We start from the raw sequence: 18,365 nt of genomic DNA, 5'->3' as shown, positions 1-18,365 counted from the left end.
CTTCTGCTTGGAGCTATCCAGTAAGTCTAAGGCAGGGAGCAGAAACCTGTGGCACTCCAGATCTTGTTGGACTCCCAACTCCCCAGCCATCATGGCTAGTGGTCAAAGTTGACGGCAGTTGGGAGTCCTCATCTGCAGAGCTATGGTTTCCCTGCCCCGAAGGCAGCTTGATCTGGTGGTGCTGTTGCAGTCTTTTGGAAACTGGAGAGACTGCTGGAGCAAGAAAAAACAGAGACATATCTAGGACAAAAAGACATAATAAAAGTGATCCTGATTGACAAGATTTTAAGAGAAACGAGAGGAAAGTATTAGCATGCTTGGGGGACCCCAAGTTGCGGAAGTGTGTGTGTGTGGCAACAACCCTAAAGGTAAAGGACCCCTGACAGTTAAGTCCAGTCGCAAACAACTCTGGGGTTGTGGCGCTCATCTCGCTCTATAGGCCAAGGGAGCTGGCGGTTGTCTGCAGAAAGCTTTTCCGGGTTACGTGGCCAGCATGTCTAAGCCACTTCTGGTGCAATGGAACACTGAAGCCAGAGCAGTGCACAGAAACGCCATTTACCTTCCCGCCACAGCGGTACCTATTTATCTACTTGCACAGGCATGCTTTCGAACTGCTAGGTTGGCAGGAGCTGGGACCGAGCAACGGGAGCTCACCCCATCGTGGGGATTCAAACCATTGACCTTCTGATAGGCAAGCCCAAGAGGCTCAGTGGTTTAGAGCACAGCACCACCCACGTCCCATCCACAAAAAACCCATCCACAAAAAACCCAACCTATCCACAAAAAACCCCCGCAACTTCAGTGACCATGAATGTTGCAGAGAGTTAGAATGCCTTGCTTGAAACTCTGAACTCCTTTTGGGAGAGAGGACACATTGTGATGCGCTGTTGCAGACCTCACGTGCTCTAACAGCAAACTCCAGTGCTTGAGTCCCTTTCAAAATGGAGCCGCCCCAAAATAAGATGGCGGTCTCTCCCGACCTGCAGAAATATGTGCATTTGCAAATTAAAAGATAATGGTGTTTCTTAACAATCTAAAACCTGACTGACGGGAACCTGTGAGCATCTTGATGGCAGCTGAGCCTGCAGAGGAAAAAACGGTCTAAAGAAACTGGAAGACTGGGAGGCAATGGGAGTATTCCAATCATGTCTGTATTTTGAGACATGGAAGGACAGTTGACCAAGCCCCTTTCCCCATCAAAAGGAAAATTATTATGGGATGAGAAGGAAGAAGTGACTTGCTCAAACCCCTGACAGCTTTTCGTAAGTATCCTAAAATGGGAAGGGAAGGATAAGAGTTGGGGGGTACCTATCCCATCTCCAGAACTGTGGACCTTATACCCAGGTTTGGGGATGACAGCCTTTTAGCATGCTGTAAAGGTAAGCAGGGGTGTGTTTTTTATTGCTTCCTTCCTCCTGAAACTCCACCCACCAATCCTGAGCCTTCACAGCACTACAGGGCTCCCATTCCAATGTCTGGAACCATGAAGAAGCACTTCTCTTAGGGGGAGGAGAAATGCAATGTTTTGTTGCAAGTTCTGCTTGTTTCCTCTAATAGCAGATTCAAACAGCCAAGTCCCTTTATCAGTTTGGAAACAAACAAAAAACGAGCAGAAATTTTTACACAGGAAATTCGCTAGGTGTGCAGAAACCCACGTTTGTGAATTTAAAAGCAACGGCCATCTGCCTCCACGAGCTGTTGAGCATTGGGTGGAGGAAAATGGAAAAAAGAGAGGAGGGGGATTGGCTTATGTGAGCCCCTAATAGCTTATAATATGCAAGAGGCTGGTTGGCTGGCTGGAACCCTCAAACGGGAGCGGTAAGGATCCATCTCAACGTTTTGTTGTTGCAGATCCCATCGGTTGCCTTCCTGTTAACTCAACCTGCTGGGAAATGCTGTTAAGGTTTTAACAAAGGTTTACATTTTGAAGGAGGGGCTGACTGCAGCTACTTCCAAGGCCCCCCATGCCAGTTCTTTTGGAATGTGCCCGGGTTATAGCAACACAACTGTATATACACATTAAACAGGGGGTTTGGGGAAACCCCGTTGAAAGGAGAACGATGAGACGCTCTTTACTCTCTCTCTCCCCCCCCCCACCCGCCCCCTTCAACACCAAAATCATTGCTGCTTCCACAGTGGATGACTCAAAACTCAGGCCGGCATACAGGTGTGTGAGTGAGGAGGGAAGCTCACGGTTTTAACGCATGAAGCGATTCACAAAACAACTGCAGTCGTCGCTTGATGACTCCGAGGCCTGAGGTGGCCATCACAAGGTTGCCTTTTGTTTTCTGGAGCACCGACATTCTTTTTCTGAACCTCGGTATCTGCAGTGAGCAGCTGTAACCACGCCTCTCTCGTCAGTGTCGCTACAGCCTTGCTCAGTCCTTAGGGTTTCAAAAAATATATTATATTCTGATATGTGCAACAACAACAAAAACCAGACCCCTCCCATAACCCAAAACTGTTTCGGCTTGAAATCAGGAACCTGTTTTAACAAGAAAGAAGGGAGATGCTGGCAGGATTGGCCGAAGGTCCAAGGAAGTCTTGTTATGTTGATTTCCAACGGGGTGGCTCTTCTGCCATTGCCTGCCTTGGCTAGGAAGGAGGGAGAGAAAGGCTCCTGTTTTTTCTTCTCCGTGTTCAGGCGTCAGGGGCTGCAACGCTGGTGTTTCCTGGCAGTCTCTTCACATTTATCATTCCGCTCTATCAAGGGCCTCTTTCCAGGAAGACAAAGCAAGAAAAAACAACAACAGCATGATCACTGCCAATGTTTATTATTATTATTAGGGTTCCTTTTCTCTGTCTTAACAGCAGTCACCTTGTCCATCACTGGCTCTCTTGCCTCGATTTTTATTTTTAAATGAAAATCCGCCATAGGGTGGGGAGGGCAGTTATATTGGGAACATTGTGCAGCTTGGGAAGAGCGTCACTGCTTCCTTGATCAAAATGGCTTCTGAAAAGCATCTATGCTCCATAGGAGCAAACAACTTCAGGGAAAGGTTTCAGTCAGGGAAACTGCACACTAGGGAACGGCCCGTCCCAAGTCACCCTCATGCTTGCTTTTAATCATTTTGAAAAATACAAGGGAGGCCAACAGGACTTCCATACTGTCTTGGTCACAGCTATGCCATACATTTAAAAGCATAACAGTGTTTAACAGTCATAGAGAATCCTGGGACCTGCAGTTGTTTAGGGTGCTGGGAACTTTAGTTCTGTGAGGTCCACATCCTTAAAAAGAAAACCAAAAAACCTTCAGTTGCTAGGATTCCTTGTGAGAGCCCTGACTGCTAGTGATAGAAGAGTGCTTTAAATTCATGGTGTCTGAACGGGGGACGGTTTCACGCTGTTTCATGGAGAATTATTGCCAGGTGTGCCATGTTCAATAGGGAACATGATGTTGGACTCCCAGCACCATGGCCAATGCTCAGGGAAGATAGAAGTCGTCGTTAAGCAACCTCTACAAGGCCACAGGTTCACGAACCATGTCCTAGAATCTCCTTAAAGGAGACAGGAGGCAGACTAAGCAAGAGGGATATTGTTCTGCCATCTGTGCCATAATATGGGGCAGCCTGCATCCTAATCACCTGCTCCGCATCTTGTACATAATCTTTACTCTCATCGTAAAAGGTGTTCATATTGGTGTTGAGATCTCCTAAGCTATTTTACTGTCGAATCGGGGTAACCCAAGACCTAAACAGTCCTTAACATCCCTCTCCCTAAACAGCCTTGGTCCTGTATACCTGAAGGAGCGTCTCCACCCACATCATTCAGCCCGGACACTGAGGTCCAGCTCCGAGGGCCTTCTGGCGGTTCCCTCGCTGCGAGAAGTGAGGTTACAGGGAACCAGGCAGAGGGCCTTCTCGGTAGTGGCGCCTGCCCTGTGGAACGCCCTCCCACCAGATGTCAAGGCAGTAAACAACTATTTTACTTTTAAAAGACAACTGAAGGCGGCCCTGTTTAGGGAAGTTTTTAATGTCTGACGCTGTATTGTTTTTAATATTCGGTTGGAAGCCGCCCGGAGTGGCTGGGGGAAACCCAGCCATATGGGTGGGGTATAAATAAATTATTATTATTATTATTATTATTATTATTATTATTATTATTATTATGTGAACTGGCAGGACAATGGGGAGAAGGAAGAGAAGATCCTGGAGACGTGTCTCTGGAACTGGGATACACCACTGGGGATGGGGAAGGAGAGGTTGGTGCAGGAAGTACTCACAGGGTGACAGAGGATGGTGAGGGGGTGGGGGGGTCAGTGCAAAGGAACCAGAGCAGCAGCACCCATCTCAAGAGCCAGAGGGGCCCCTGTCTCCACCAACATGGCGGGCTCTGAAGTGTAGGGGGCAGCAGGCAGGGTGCTTAGGAGGCCGAGGCAAGCAAGGGTCCACAGCCCAGCTCCCTAGTTGGCCGGGTGGGGCTCACTAGCTCTGGGAGGGGATGTGTGATTCCTCAGCTGGAGAAGGCTTGGGACAGGTAGGGGCCCTGTGTATCTGAAGGAGCCTCTTCGTTCAGCCTGGACACTGAGATCCAGCACTGAGGGCCTTCTGGCGGTTACCTCGCTGCAAGACATGAAGCTACAGGGAACCAGGCACAGGGCCTTCTCAGTGATGGCACCTGTCCTGTGGAACGCCCTTCCATCAGATGTCAAGGAGATGAGTAACGATACAACCTTTAGAAGACATCTGAAGGCAGCCCTGTGTAGGGAAGCTTTTTTTTAAACGTGTAATGTTTTTATGGTGCTTTTATCTATGTTGGAAGCCACCTGGAGTGGCTAAGGCAACCTGGTTAGATGGATGGGGTGCAAATATTATCAATCCCAGATGCTGCTGTCAGCATGCATTCAACACAACCTATGCCAATAATAATAATAATAATAATATACTGAGTGGCTTCCAACAGAATATTAAAAACACAGTAAAACATCACACATTAAAAACTTCCCTAGACAGGGCTGCCTTCAGATGTCTTCTAAAAGTCAGGTAGTTGTTTATTTCCTTGACATTTGATGGGAGGGCGTTCCCACAGGGCAGGCACCACCACCAAGAAGGCCCTTTGCCTGGTTCCCTGTAACCTCACTCCTCGCAGTGAGGGAACCACCAGAAGGCTCTCGGAGCTGGACCTCACTGTCCAGGCTGAACAATGGGGGTGGAGACGCTCCTTCAGGTATACTGGGCCGAGGCCGTTTAGGGCTTTAAAGGTCAGCACCAACACTTTGAATTGTGCTCAGAAACATACTGGGAGCCAATGTAGGTCTTTCAGGAGCAGTGTTATATGGTCTGGGCGGCTACTCCCAGTCACCAGTCTAGCTGCCTCATTCTGGATTAATTGTAGTTTCCGGGTCAAAGGTAGCCCCACGCAGAGCGCATTGCAGTAGTCCAAGCGGGAGATAACCAGAGCATGCACCACTCTGGCGAGACAGTCCACGGGCAGGTAAGGTCTTAGCCTGCGTACCAGGTGGAGCTGGTAGACAGCTGCCCTGGACACAGAATTGACCTGCGCCTCAAGGGACAGCTGTGAGTCCAAAATGACTCCCAGGCTCCCATTCAGGGCCAGGGAGTCCCCCACACCCGTCCCCCCGAAACAGCACTTCTGTCTTGCCAGGATTCAACCTCGATCTGTTAGCCGCCATCCATCCTCCCACCGCCTACCTTTTTATTTGCACGTGTGGACATCATAAACTCGGATGCATTCCTGGCAGCTGACATAGCAGCACCAGTGGAAGATGCAATGACACTTTTCCTTCCTCTTCTCCGTCCGGGTGTTGTGGCCGCGGCCGCAGCAGAGCAAGTCGCACCCGTCGATCCCGTGCGAGGTCACGTTGCACATCCTGTCTCGGGTGCCGAACGAGCCGGTCTCGGGGTTGGGCTCGCAGAAGTTGGGCGAGTTCTCGTAGTAGACCAAGTCGCGCTCCGTCGGCGGCTTGAAGAGGGCGTATTTCGCACGCAGCGTCTCCACCCACCCGCGAGACTCCCGGTGTTTCTCCACCACCATCTCCGAAGCGCTGTCGTATTTGTCCTTCAAGTAGTCGCCAATGGCGCGGAAATCCGGCTGGGCCCACCAGCATGTTTTGACCTCGCAGCTGCCCGACAGCCCGTGGCACTTACATTTCAGGTGCATGTGGTCCAAGATCGTCTAAACCAAAGCGAAACGAAAACATGCCAGTCAAGTCCAGAGAAGCACAGAGAAGCACCCACACGGCATCTTCCATCTAGGCTCTACTGGGGCTAAGGCCATGGACCAGGCAAGATTATTCTAATACAGTCATACCTCGTGTTACGTTAGGTTCATGTTGCGTCTTTTCAGCTTGCAAATGCGGCAAACTTGGAAGATTATACAGTGGTACCCTGGGTTAAGTACTTAATTCGTTCCGGAGGTCCATTCTTAACCTGAAACTGTTCTTAACCTGAGGTACCACTTTAGCTAATGGGGCCTCCCGCTGCTGCTGCGCGATTTCTGTTCTCACCCTGAAGCAAAGTTCTTAACCCGAGGTACTATTTCTGGGTTAGCGAAGTCTGTAACCTGAAGCATATGTAACCTGAAGCGTATGTAACCCGAGGTACCACTGTACTTCCGTATTTCGCTGCCCGTGCATGCGCAGAAGTGTTCTGTGCACTTCGCACATGCGCAGAAGTGCTGTATCGTGCTCTGGGCTTGTGCAGAAGCGCCGCTCTAGTTGCAGACTTTTCGGGGTGAGAACGGCACCCCGGAATGGATCGTGTCCGCAACTAGAGGTACCACTGTACCTTGGTTCTTGAACGTCTCCTTTGACGAACGTTTTGGAACCCGAATGCCAAAAACCTGGAAGTAAATGCTTCCATTTTCGAACATGCCTCGGAAGTCAAACTGCGTATTTTTCAATTTTCTCAATTGAATTTGCAGGCAGCCCTTTGCGCCTCAGTTTTCAAACGTTTCAGAACTCGAACGGTCTTCTGGAATGGATTACGTTCAAGAACCGAGGTTCCACTGTACAGTATATATATGATTACAGGGGCAAGATTGTTACATGCACAAGGATGGAAGGAAACAGTCTTGCTATGGAGGAACGGTTGATAAAATGACTGGACTGAGATGGCAAAGTTGACGTGTTTAATTAGAGAGAGAAAATCGTTGGCATTGATTAAGGATTGGAAACTTCTTATGGACTTTTTGCAGGAAAGAGAAAATGGACTTGTAATATTTGGATTTGAAGACTGGAAAAATATTGGCTTATAGAAAATAAAATAGCTGGATGTTATTGAGTGAACACTATATTGAGCTGACAGACAGAGAACGGGAAGTCTTTTATCCTTTTCCATTTTCTTTTCTTTCTCTCTCTTTCCTTTTTATTTTAAATTCTGATTTTATAACCAAAGATTCCACTAACTAGATGTAGTAGTGAAAATTTTGAGTTTTGTGTTTGGTGGTGGGTGTTGTTTTGGATTTCCCAATGATATAATCACATAATCAACATACAGGTTAATTGTACAGTTGTCTCAGCCCCAACTTCTTCAATGTTAATATTTTGTCATTTGGCCAGGGTTAGCGATTCTAAAGCTACTGAGGAAAATAAAAGGGACGAAGAGACATCTTTGCATAGTTCCTTTTTAACGGTATCATTTTCTTTCTTGAAAGTGAACTCTGCACTCAAATGCTTCTACGCAAATGTCTCTCATTAGACTTCTTCATTAAGGAAAAATGCTACCAACCACTACTTTGCTCCATGAATTGTCATTCAAACCTTAAGGCCTTGATTTAATAAGGAAATTGGGTGGTAATTATGATAGAACAGTAAGCTGTTTGAATAGCGTTTTAGATTGTTCAGCCCTGCAAAGGCAAATTTATTTTATTGTCCCCCATATTGCTGATGGGCACAGAGGATGAGAGTAGTTTGTCTAAGGGAAACTAATGGCAGAGGTCAAATTATTTCCAGCTCAGCCATTTAACTACCATGTTACACTATATATGATTCCTGTCTTGCTAAATCATATCTGCATTTTGGCATGATTTCAGCACAATCCAATGCACATTTACTTGCTAGTAAATGCAGACAGCTTTCAGCGGCTTTCTTTATCTCTCCTCTGTTGACCAAGGCCTCCCTCTCTTCTCTATATTCCTCCCATACTCTTGGATGTCATATTTACTTAACTCAGTTCTGGGTAATATTTCTGAATTTTTATTGGGTGACTACAAGATCAGTTCATAGGTTGCGCTATGTCGAACCATGGTTTAGCACGAATGAGCAGATGTGCAGCTTTCTGAGGAGAAGATTGTAGTCACTCCTCTCCCAGTACCACAGTCGTTAGACTACCTGGGGCTAAACCATGGTTTGGCTTAGCATTGTGTCTAAACTGCAAAGCACCCATCTGACCTGCCAAGAGCACACCAGGAAGGCTATGAAACAAGTGCAAATATCTGCTGGAAATGTAAAGAAAAAGAAGGCACCTTTTACCATATGTGGTGGAGGTGTAAGGTAATACAGTCGTACCTCGGGTTACATATGCTTCAGGTTACATACACTTCAGGTTACAGCCTCCGCTAACCCAGAAATAGTACCTCAGGTTAAGAACTTTGCTTCAGGCTGAGAACAGAAATCGCGCAGCGGCAGCGGGAGGCCCCATTAGCTAAAGTGGTACCTCAGGTTAAGAACAGTTTCAGGTTAAGAACGGACCTCCAGAACAAATTAAGTTCTTAACCCGAGGTACCACTGTAAAAACATTATGGTAAATGATACATAATGGATTGGGGGGGGGGATGTTTAAAATAATGTTTGTGGAAAAACCCAGAGGCTTTTTTTATTAGGAATGGTAGGTACCGATATTCCAAAGGAGCAGAAAATACTTTTTATGTATGGAACGACAGCCGCACGGATGTTACTAGCTCAGAGATGGAAAGAAGACCAAGTCCCTACCAGAGAGCAATAGCAAACTAAACTGTTGGATTATGCCAAAATGGCAAAACTGACTTGAAGACTCAGGAACCAAGAAGACCAAAACTTCAATGTTACAGATAGGTAGCCGTGTTGGTCTGCCATAGTCAAAATAAAAAAATTCCTTCCAGTAGCACCTTAAAGACCAACTAAGTTAGTTCTTGGTATGAGCTTTCGTGTGCATGCACACTTCTTCAGATACACTGAAACAGAAGTTGCCAGATCCTTCTATATAGTGAGAAGGTGGGGAGGGGTATTACTCAGAAGGGTGGTGGGAATAGGAGATAGTAGCTGTTTTACTACAAAGGAATTTCAGAAATAGACTGGAAAGAGAAGCTGCTGAATTGCAACTCATTACCAAACTTAAAACCATGGAGAGACCTGGTTTGAACAAAGACATTGGATTCTTATCCCATTACACATAACTAAGCCATTTCTCACCTTTTCACCCCTTGCCTTTTCCTGTAAGACCTATTACAGTTGTTAAGAGTCGTCAACAGGCTCATCTCAGCTATCTGCCAATCTCCCATTCCCACCACCCTTCTGAGTAATACCCCTCCCCACCTTCTCACTATATAGAAGGATCTGGCAACTTCTGTTTCAGTGTATCTGAAGAAGTGTGCATGCACACAAAAGCTCATACCAAGAACTAACTTAGTTGGTCTTTAAGGTGCTACTGGAAGGAATTTTTTTAATCAAAACTTCAATGGTTAGACAAGATGGCCTCCTTAGGCCTGGGTTTAGTCACATTTTGGATTTCTCTGTTCTTACACCGGAGGCCTTTCCAGCGAGTAAGCTAGGCAAAATGGGGCAGGAGATCTTTCCCCCATGCTGTCTTAAGAAAAGGACAAAGAGGTGAAGGGGCACACTCACTGTTCTCCCAGCTTCATTATTGTGCCTGTTCATGGCGGAGCGGGCATCCGGGCGATTTTCCCGGGCGTCGGCGAACTCCCGCGAAACCAGCACGCCAAAGTCGGCGTCCTCGCTGCAGCCTCCCCATTTCCAACCTTCGCCCGGCGGCCCCTTGTGATGCGAGTCGCAACCGCAGATGGTGGACGTGCCTTCAGCGCAGGAGCGAGTGACGGCGAAGGCCACACCGGCTGAGGCGATGGCGTGGACAAAGGCAGATTCTCGCGTGGCTGCGAACAAGAGGGAGAAAAAGACCCAGTTATTTTGCAAGCTGTGATCTTATCATTTGCCTTCCCTTATGAAGCAGCTTATGGCTTTTGGATTTGAAAGTTCAGGCCCACAATCAAAAAGTCCTGTCTTTGTTCTCTTTTAGCAGAATTAGATTTCTTCCAAGTTCTGCCTCCTGCTATCTGCCCTTTTAGTATTTCTTTTAAAAAAAATGAGATTATGTGCTATCTTTTGTTTTGCATGAAATGTCGCAGAGAGCTGCTTTGAGAGTTTGCGTCCAACAGTGAGGAATAATCCATCGCCGAGCTATGCTCAGAACAGGGACTGGGGTAGAAATGTAGGGGTTAGGCTCTTTGGAAAACGTGACGTTGTCCATTTACAAACTCTGGCATAAATATCTAATTCCTTTTCTGTTGGTAGGTGTATAGCTAGTAACAGCGTATCACTGGAAATCCCAGGTGGAGCTACCTCTTGAGACTGGGTTCAACAAAATTTGGGTTATAACTAGTTCAGAACGACTAACTGGGCTTAGAAGAATTGCAAATGGGTTTATTATTAAGAACATCTTTGGTGAAACCTGGCCTCCCCTTTTTTCATACATAAGGGAAAAAGGTTCTCTGTCTGTGGAGAACCTATATGGTCTGCCAACATTTTAAGACCATGTGAAATGATGCCATAGACTTGATGCTTTGTTCTTTTCTTTGCGATGACTGTACTGTATAATTAATAACTCCCAAAACGAATGCTTTTCAGCTGTAAAAAGAGTGCACCTTCGATTTTAAATCTGGAAAACAAGAGTGCCTCCGGCCTTGGACGTTTTGGAACCGACTCGAGCCAAAGTAGCTCCCCTCAGGAAGGCTGCCTTCAAAAATAAAGGAAGATACGGTGTGCAAAGATAAAAACTCTGAGGGGAAAGTTGCCACCTCTAAACCGACGGAGGCTTCCGAAGATTCGGGAAAAGGCAGTCTGGAAAAAAGCCCAACTCTCCACCCCACCCCATGAGGCATGGGGGGTTGCCTGAGAGAGATTTCCCAGTGGCAAAATTGAAAGTTCCCAGAAGTGCTGAGGGGGCCGGGTTGGGGGGCAGAGCCTGGGTGGATTAGGGGCTCTTGACAGAGCTCCACTGTAACGGTCTCCTATCCAGACCCCGTTACCTGCTGGGACACTCAATTTGCCATTGTTTGCGGAGTGTCACACTGTATTACCCACATAATGTGGAATGTTTCTGCCAGGCCCGGCAGTACCCACGGGGCTGGCATTCCCCGCGGCCACCCCTTGGCAACGGGGCCCGCGACCGCCCTGCCCTGCCATCCCCCCGCGAGCCCACCAGTCAGGCTAGGAAATCTCTATTGAGACCTCTGGTGCCGCCGGTCCTCCCCTCCCGGGCTCCGGGTGGCGAAAGGGCGTGTGAATGGCGCGGGGTTGTGAAACAGTTCAAGGTCTGGAACGATATCCCCCTGCCCCGGTGCACAGTGGGGATGGGAGCTTAGCTCTTTTCTCCTGGATATAAGCTCATTTTCTCTCCCTCCCCACCACCCGCCGCTGCCTTTAAATCTCCTGCGTTTATATCCAGTCCCCCTCTTTAAATGCAAATTTGTCATCTGTGTCACAGCTGAGGAACACTGCTGGGTTATCACAATGCTCTAGGGCCATTTCGCAGCCTCCGATTTCCTCAGCCGAGGCCCTGGAGATTGCGGGTTTTGTTCGCCACATTTGTTCCAGGGAAATGCAGTCAGCTTCTCTTACACAGAGAGTCATTTGCTACGGCTCCCTGAGGAGGTAGCCTTTTCAGTCCTGAGGGGACCCACCTTTAACCTTGTTCTGCACCATGAGACCCACCTTTAACCATTTCCCCCCCCTCAGCCTTTCAGAAACCTTTATTTATTTTTTTAGGCCTTGAGGTGGTTAAAAACCTGGGCTACTTCAGGCTGTGGGTGATAGCTGTCAGACTCCTCCATGTAAAAAACACACACAACACACTTCACTTTAGGCCAGTCGTTCCCGACCTTTTTTTGGCCATGCCCCACCTAAAAAAGGTAAAGGACCCCTGACAGTTAAGTCCAGTCACAAACGACTCTGGGGTTGCGGCGCTCATCTCACTTTACGGGCCGAGGGAGCCGATGTTTGTCCGCAGACAGCTTTTCCGGGTCATGTGGCCAGCATGACTAAGCCACATCTGGCGAAACCAGAGCAGTGCACGGAAACGCCGTTTACCTTCCCGCCAGAGCGGTACCTATTTATCTACTTGCAATTTGACATGCTTTCGAACTGCTAGGTGGGCAGGAGCTGGGACCGAGCAACGGGAGCTCACCCTGTCGCGGGGATTCGAACTGCCAATCGGCAAGCTCTAGGCTCAGTGGTTTAGACCACAACGCCACCCGCGTCCCTAAGCATCAACTTGGTCTAACTCATTCTCAAATTGCTCCCCCCAAATCAAATTGGCCCCTCTGTGGGGCGTGTGCCCCACGTTGGGAACCATGGCTTTAGGCAATGAGATATTCAGGAGATTTATTGTTCCCTAGCCTTTCGGCTGAAAAGCTAGTTTTCTATGTCAAGGGAAATGTCTGCCTGGGGGAGCGTTTGATCATGTTTCCCACCCCCCCACACAGTTTAAAAGCCGAGACCAGGAAATGGAATTGTTCTTCCACTTTCTTGGTCTTCCTTTAACTTGAAAACATGGTACAGTTAATATGGCCGGTTTAAGGCATGGCACTAAGTTGGGCTCAGATTTCAGATTCTGCTCCACCTTGGTTTTATTTATTAAATTTAAGCTGCTTGTTAACTTGGGCGTGCACGCATATGCAATTCATATCCTCCCTGGTTCCTTCTTTCCAAATTGATCGATCGTGGGGTTACATCAATCATGTTGTTATGGCCGGCTGGCTAATAAATCATGACTGACTGATACATTAATCACGTCTAGGCAGAGGGGATTTTACCACTTCCCCAGATTTTTGATTATTCAGACGTGGAGTGAAATTCTCTTCACTTTGCCCATTATTCCAAGTTGCCTCTCGATAAACTGCTGATCTGAAATTTAATGAGATGGGTGGGGGCAATAAGAGAAAACGGGAATTAAATAAACAGCCCCCTGGGAGAATGAAATATCCATTAAAAATTGTGGTTTTTTTACAAACGCAAGTTGTCAACTGTCTCCCTCCCTCGGAAAATAAATTTAATGGTACGTGTAAATCCCAGTGGACCCTCAGCGTGATCCACTGGGAAGGCCACCTGTCCAATGAGATGGCTGAGAACTTTGCAATGGCCTGGTAGGCTACTTTCACAGTTTCCCATTCAATTCATTGGGGTTTTCACAGGAGATCTTATTGCTGGATGGTGTGTTTTGTTCCACAAGGCCTATATCATTCTCCTGTGGGCTGTTGGGGGTGTCTGTGTGTGTGTACAGTCTTGGTAATTTGTTAATCTGTACTTGCCCTTAGGTGGGACGTGGGTGGCACTGTGGGTTAAACCACAGAGCCTAGAGCTTGCCGATCAGAAGGTCGGTGGTTCGAATCCCTGCAATGGGGTGAGCTCCCGTTGCTCAGTCCCTGCTCCTGCCCACCTAGCAGTTCGAAAGCACGTCAAAGTGCAAGTAGATAAATGGGTACCGCTCCGGCAGGAAGGTAAACGGCATTTCCGTGCGCTGCTCTGGTTCGCCAGAAGCAGCTTAGTCATGCTGGCCACGTGACCCGGAAGCTGTACGCTGGCTCCCTCGGCCAATAAAGCGAGATGAGTGCCACCACCCCAGAGTCGGTCATGACTGGACCTAATGGTCAGGGGTCCCTTTACCTTTACTTGCCCTTAGACAGAGAGGATGTGAAGTATACCTGTATGTGATATCTTAGATCTGACTTATTGAGCAGCTTACAGTAAATGCATTTTTTCCTTCCCTCCCTCCCTGTATGATTATACTGGGACAACCTATGCAGCCTCCCTCTGTTGTTTGCAACAAAGCTGTGTATATATATTTCCAGCAGCATATAATTTGGTGTTGAAATCAGACGTATTTTTTTTAAAAAAAGGAGAGTGACACACGCATTATTTTGCAAGTCAACGCTCCACATTAATGCCCTTGAACTGTTGCCATTTAAAAAAAAAATCAGCTGTAATTTTTAAAAATTAAGATCTTTTAAAGTCACGCTTTGCACAAACTGGGTGCCAGTTATTGGCACGTTCTATATGATAATTGTGAAGCTGCCTTCTCCTTTTGGCTCACTGGGTCGATGTTGCAGGGAATAAATGATGATTAGGAGAACCTTGAGCTCCTGGGAGGAGGAAAAAAAAGTGGGGGAAGCAATGCGTAATAATGAATAAAATGTGCTCCACTACTGGCAAGTTATGGGTGCTCCTCCTCTAACCCGCCTTGTGCTGTACCTTTATCGAGAACAGGCCCGAAAATGGCCAAGCTGTCGTCGATGGTGGTGCAGTTCCAACGGCGCCCCCGGAACTGGTGTTGGCATTCCTGGATTCCTAGCTTCACGCCCTCAGCCACGCTGGGCATGATCTCGATGTAGTTGCGGCAGAACCGGAGCTGCTTGGGCACTAAGCCAGGAATGGAACCGCACAGGATCGGCTGGGAGCCCAACGAGGTATATTGCTGGCCTAATGCGAGGGACCTGCAAAGGGAGAACATATACAACCCCCTGCTTGAAAGGGCATTGGGCACTTTGTATGCCCGCACTGACTCTTCCACCCAGTGGCAGACTGTCAGGAGCCAGCAGTAAACCACACCCTGCAAATGAGAGTTAACTCTTCATTGGCAAAATCAGGATCTGCACAGAAGGATCTGTCAGGCCTAAGGAGCACAGCAACTCTTCTCCGGCAGATCTTGCCCTTATGAAGAGGTTGCTGAGACCTCCCCACGGCTGCCTAAGCCCCCTCCTCTCCAGGGTTACTCCCAAGCAATCTGAGACTATGCCTGAAGCCAACCTCTCCCCTGCCCTTTTCATGCCTCTTCTGGTTCTGGGAGACCAGGGTTGCCTTGGGATATTTAAAGTCATAACTAGTCAAAGGGCTGCCCCGGGACAGGATATCATGTATTGAAAACAATCCTGACATCTGCCTATTGAACCTGCTCCCAAGAGAGCTAATTCTTCTATGTGAAATGTCCCAAACCAAAGGTTCACCGGACTCCACTCTGTTTCCTGAAAATCTTTCAAATGTTTGAAAACAATGCATACCCATCCTGTCTCTCTTTAGCATTTTTCTCGGGGGTAAATATGTCCAGTTCATTTTTGTCTTTCTTACTATCATTCATTGTGCATGGCAGTTTATCAACATTCCTAAATCAAACTGAGAACTGTCTCTGCCCCTAAAGATATTGCAGTCTAAAATTAACAATGAAGGAGGGAGGGAGGGAGGGAGGGAGGGAGGGAGGGAGGGAGGGAGGGAAAGAGAGAAAGAAAGAAAGAAAGAAAGAAAGAAAGAAAGAAAGGGTGGAAAGGGATGGATATGAGCAATTGCATCTACAAGCACTTAAACTTTGCTACAATTGGGAACAAGGATTAAGGGATTAGTCCAAAATCCTTGCAGAAGTTATAGGAGGGAAGAAAGGAAGAAATATAAATGTTGAGGGAGAGACATCCCAGCATAGTGAAGTCATGATTCCAACATAAAACATACTGGTTTTTCTTCTACCCTTTATCAATTTGCATAGTTCTCTCCTGAGTCCTTCCCCATGTTTACAGTTGTGGTACACAGAAAGCGATCACAGCACCGTCACCTCCTGAATCCCAACGTTTCCTTAATAGACCTAAGACAACCTTGTGGGGTGGAGGGGGATGAATGGATTGTGATATTTCCATTTCCATTTTATAGATTGGGGAGAACTCAGACAGAGGACCTGCAGTTTGCCCCTGAAATGACCCTGCACGTTCATGACCTGGGTAGGATTCGAACCTGAGCCTGATGCTCTGCTGAACCGCACTGCCTCAACCCCTCATTAAGACTGGGGAAGTGCTGCGTGCCACGAAAGCACACAGGCAATTATATCACCTCATTATCTTCTTACCAGCGCTGCATTAAGCTGCGGTGCAAAGATCAAAGCTCTTGTTTTCTTTCAGGGTGCTCAAGTCTTGTCGTTCAGAATCTTTTTTTGCTAACTTGGCAGCAGAACCGTTTTCCTTTGCTGCGGTGGAAGCCGGCCTGCTTTCCAGGAAGCGGCAGCTGTAACCTTGGGGAGAGCCCAGGTTCCTGTGCAAATTTATCCCCCCAGAAAGGCATTGCGTGGAGATGATGGTGTTAGCACCCTGCTTGTATTTTCTAGGAACGTCCAATGCTGGGATTCGATTCTACGTACAAGGCTGGTTCTACGTGGAATCTGCCTTTTGAAGGTTACTTGCAACAACAACAACAATTTATTATTTATACCCCACCCATCTGGCTGAGTTTCCCCAGCCACTCTGGGCGGTTCCTAATCGAGTGTTAAAAACAATACAGCATTAAATATTAAAAACTTCCCTAAACAGGGCTGCCTTCAGATGTCTTTTAAAGATAGGATAGCTGATTATTTCCTTCACATCTGAAGGGAGGGCGTTCCACAGGGCGGGCGCCACTACCGAGAAGGCCCCCTGTCTGGTTCCCTGTAGCCTCACTTCTCGCAATGAGGGAACCACCAGAAGGCCATTGGCGCAGGATCTCAGTGTCCGTGCTGAACGATAGGGGGTGGAGACGCTCGTTTAGGTATATTGGGCCGAGGCCGTTTAAGGCTTTAAAGGTCAGCACCAACACTTTGAATTGTGCTTGGAAACGTACTGGGAGCCAATGCAGATCTCTCAGGACCGGTGTTATGTGGTCCTGGCGGCCACTCCCAGTCACCAGTCTAGCTGCCGCATTCTGGATTAATTGCAGTTTCCGGGTCACCTTCAAAGGTAGCCCCACGTAGAGCGCATTGCAGTAGTCCATGCAGGAGATAACTACACCTGGTCCAGATGCAGCAGCTAGACCATGGGTAGGCAAACTAAGGCCCGGGGACCGGATCTGGCCCAATCGCCTTCTAAATCTGGTCCGCGGACGGTCCAGGAATCAGCGTGTTTTTTGTGAGTAGAATGTGTCCTTTTATTTAACATGCGTCTTTGGGTCATTTGTGGGGCATAGGAATTCGTTCATTCCCCCCCCCCAAAAAAAAATAGTCCGGCCCCCACAAGGTCTGAGGGACAGTGGACTGGCCCCCTGCTGAAAAGGTTTGCTGACCGCTGAGTTAGACTCCCATCCTAACTAGGACTAGCCATAGGGACCGTAGTACACCTGTCCTCAAAGAATGTACTGTTACCAATTGGTTCCTGGGCATAATTCAAGGGACTGTGGTCATAACAGTGCCTTTTAAGTCTGCGCACTGCTTAGCTCAGGGGTCTGCAACCCGCGGCTCCGGAGCCGCATGTGGCTCTTTTACATCTTTGCTGCGGCTCCGGGGCGGATACTAGCGAGGGGAGGAGGCGCATTGTGCGCCCCGACACTCCTCACTGTGGCGGGCGCTGTACTAGCTGTGACGTCACATGGGGGCGGTGCGTGGCTTCGGAGATATATTTGTTTTAAATGTCGCAATGGTTTTGCGGCTCCCAGTTGTTGTTTTTTCTTCGGAAACGGGTCCAAGTGGCTCTTTTTGTCTTAAAGGTTGCAGACCCCTGGCTTAGCTGAAGCGAAGTCTCCTTCTAAATAATAATAATAATTGTATTATTTATATCCTGTCCAACTGGCTAGATTGCCCCAGCCACTCTGGACAGCTTCCAACAAAATATTAAAAGCACAGCAAAACATAGATCATTAAAAACTTTATTATTATTGTGCACTGCCCTTTATCCATAGATCTCAGGGGAGTTCACAACTCAGGCCCACTCCTTTTTAGAAAGCACACACAAATGTTTTTTTTATCCAATGAGCATTTGCCTTGCCGTAATATAAAGTGGTATTACAGCCAGCTGCTGTTTAGGACCAGAGAACTGCTGTTTTAAATTCTTGTCCACATTTTCTTGATCTCTTGGCTTGCTATTTTAATAAACGGGGGGGGGCACACACTATCAGATTATACTGATAACTATTATGAGAACTTTATTCGATACAGCAAATATAGGAATCTGAAGGGGAAATAAGTTTGAGAGGCTGGTGTAGATCTATAAAGCCACCAACAGTTTATTCTATTTTTCAGTTGAAAATATCTCAGTTAATTTTGTTTAAGTGAAAAAAATGAAAAAGAAGCAAAAAGTGCTTATTATTATTATTAAGAATATAAATGAAATTATTATTCTAATACATATATATTTATTTATAACCTGCTATATTTTTAATAAATGCTTTGAAAAGATCATAATATTTGTCCACACAC

At 47.3% G+C, this 18,365-nt stretch overlaps 1 protein-coding gene across 1 annotated transcript in view; it reads right to left on the bottom strand.

Annotated features, from left to right (window-relative positions):
- Positions 1-571: 571 nt before the first annotated feature.
- WNT3 (Wnt family member 3) overlaps positions 572-18,365 on the bottom strand; it is a 49,957-nt gene continuing 32,163 nt past the window's right edge. The window contains exons 2-5 of the mRNA XM_082195066.1: positions 14,420-14,661; positions 9,782-10,047; positions 5,652-6,135; positions 572-2,716 (exon numbers count right to left, since the gene is read on the bottom strand). Of these exons, the coding sequence (XP_082051192.1) occupies positions 5,656-6,135; positions 9,782-10,047; positions 14,420-14,661 (988 nt within the window). The 3' untranslated portion in view covers positions 572-2,716; positions 5,652-5,655. The remainder of the gene's footprint in view (positions 2,717-5,651; positions 6,136-9,781; positions 10,048-14,419; positions 14,662-18,365) is intronic.

The sequence above is a fragment of the Podarcis vaucheri genome (genome assembly GCF_965113315.1).
Source record: "Podarcis vaucheri genome assembly, chromosome: 13".
In the NCBI taxonomy this organism is placed as follows: domain Eukaryota; kingdom Metazoa; phylum Chordata; class Lepidosauria; order Squamata; family Lacertidae; genus Podarcis; species Podarcis vaucheri.
The sequence above is the reverse complement of the archived record's forward strand: the minus strand, read 5'-3'. Positions and strand labels throughout refer to the sequence as shown.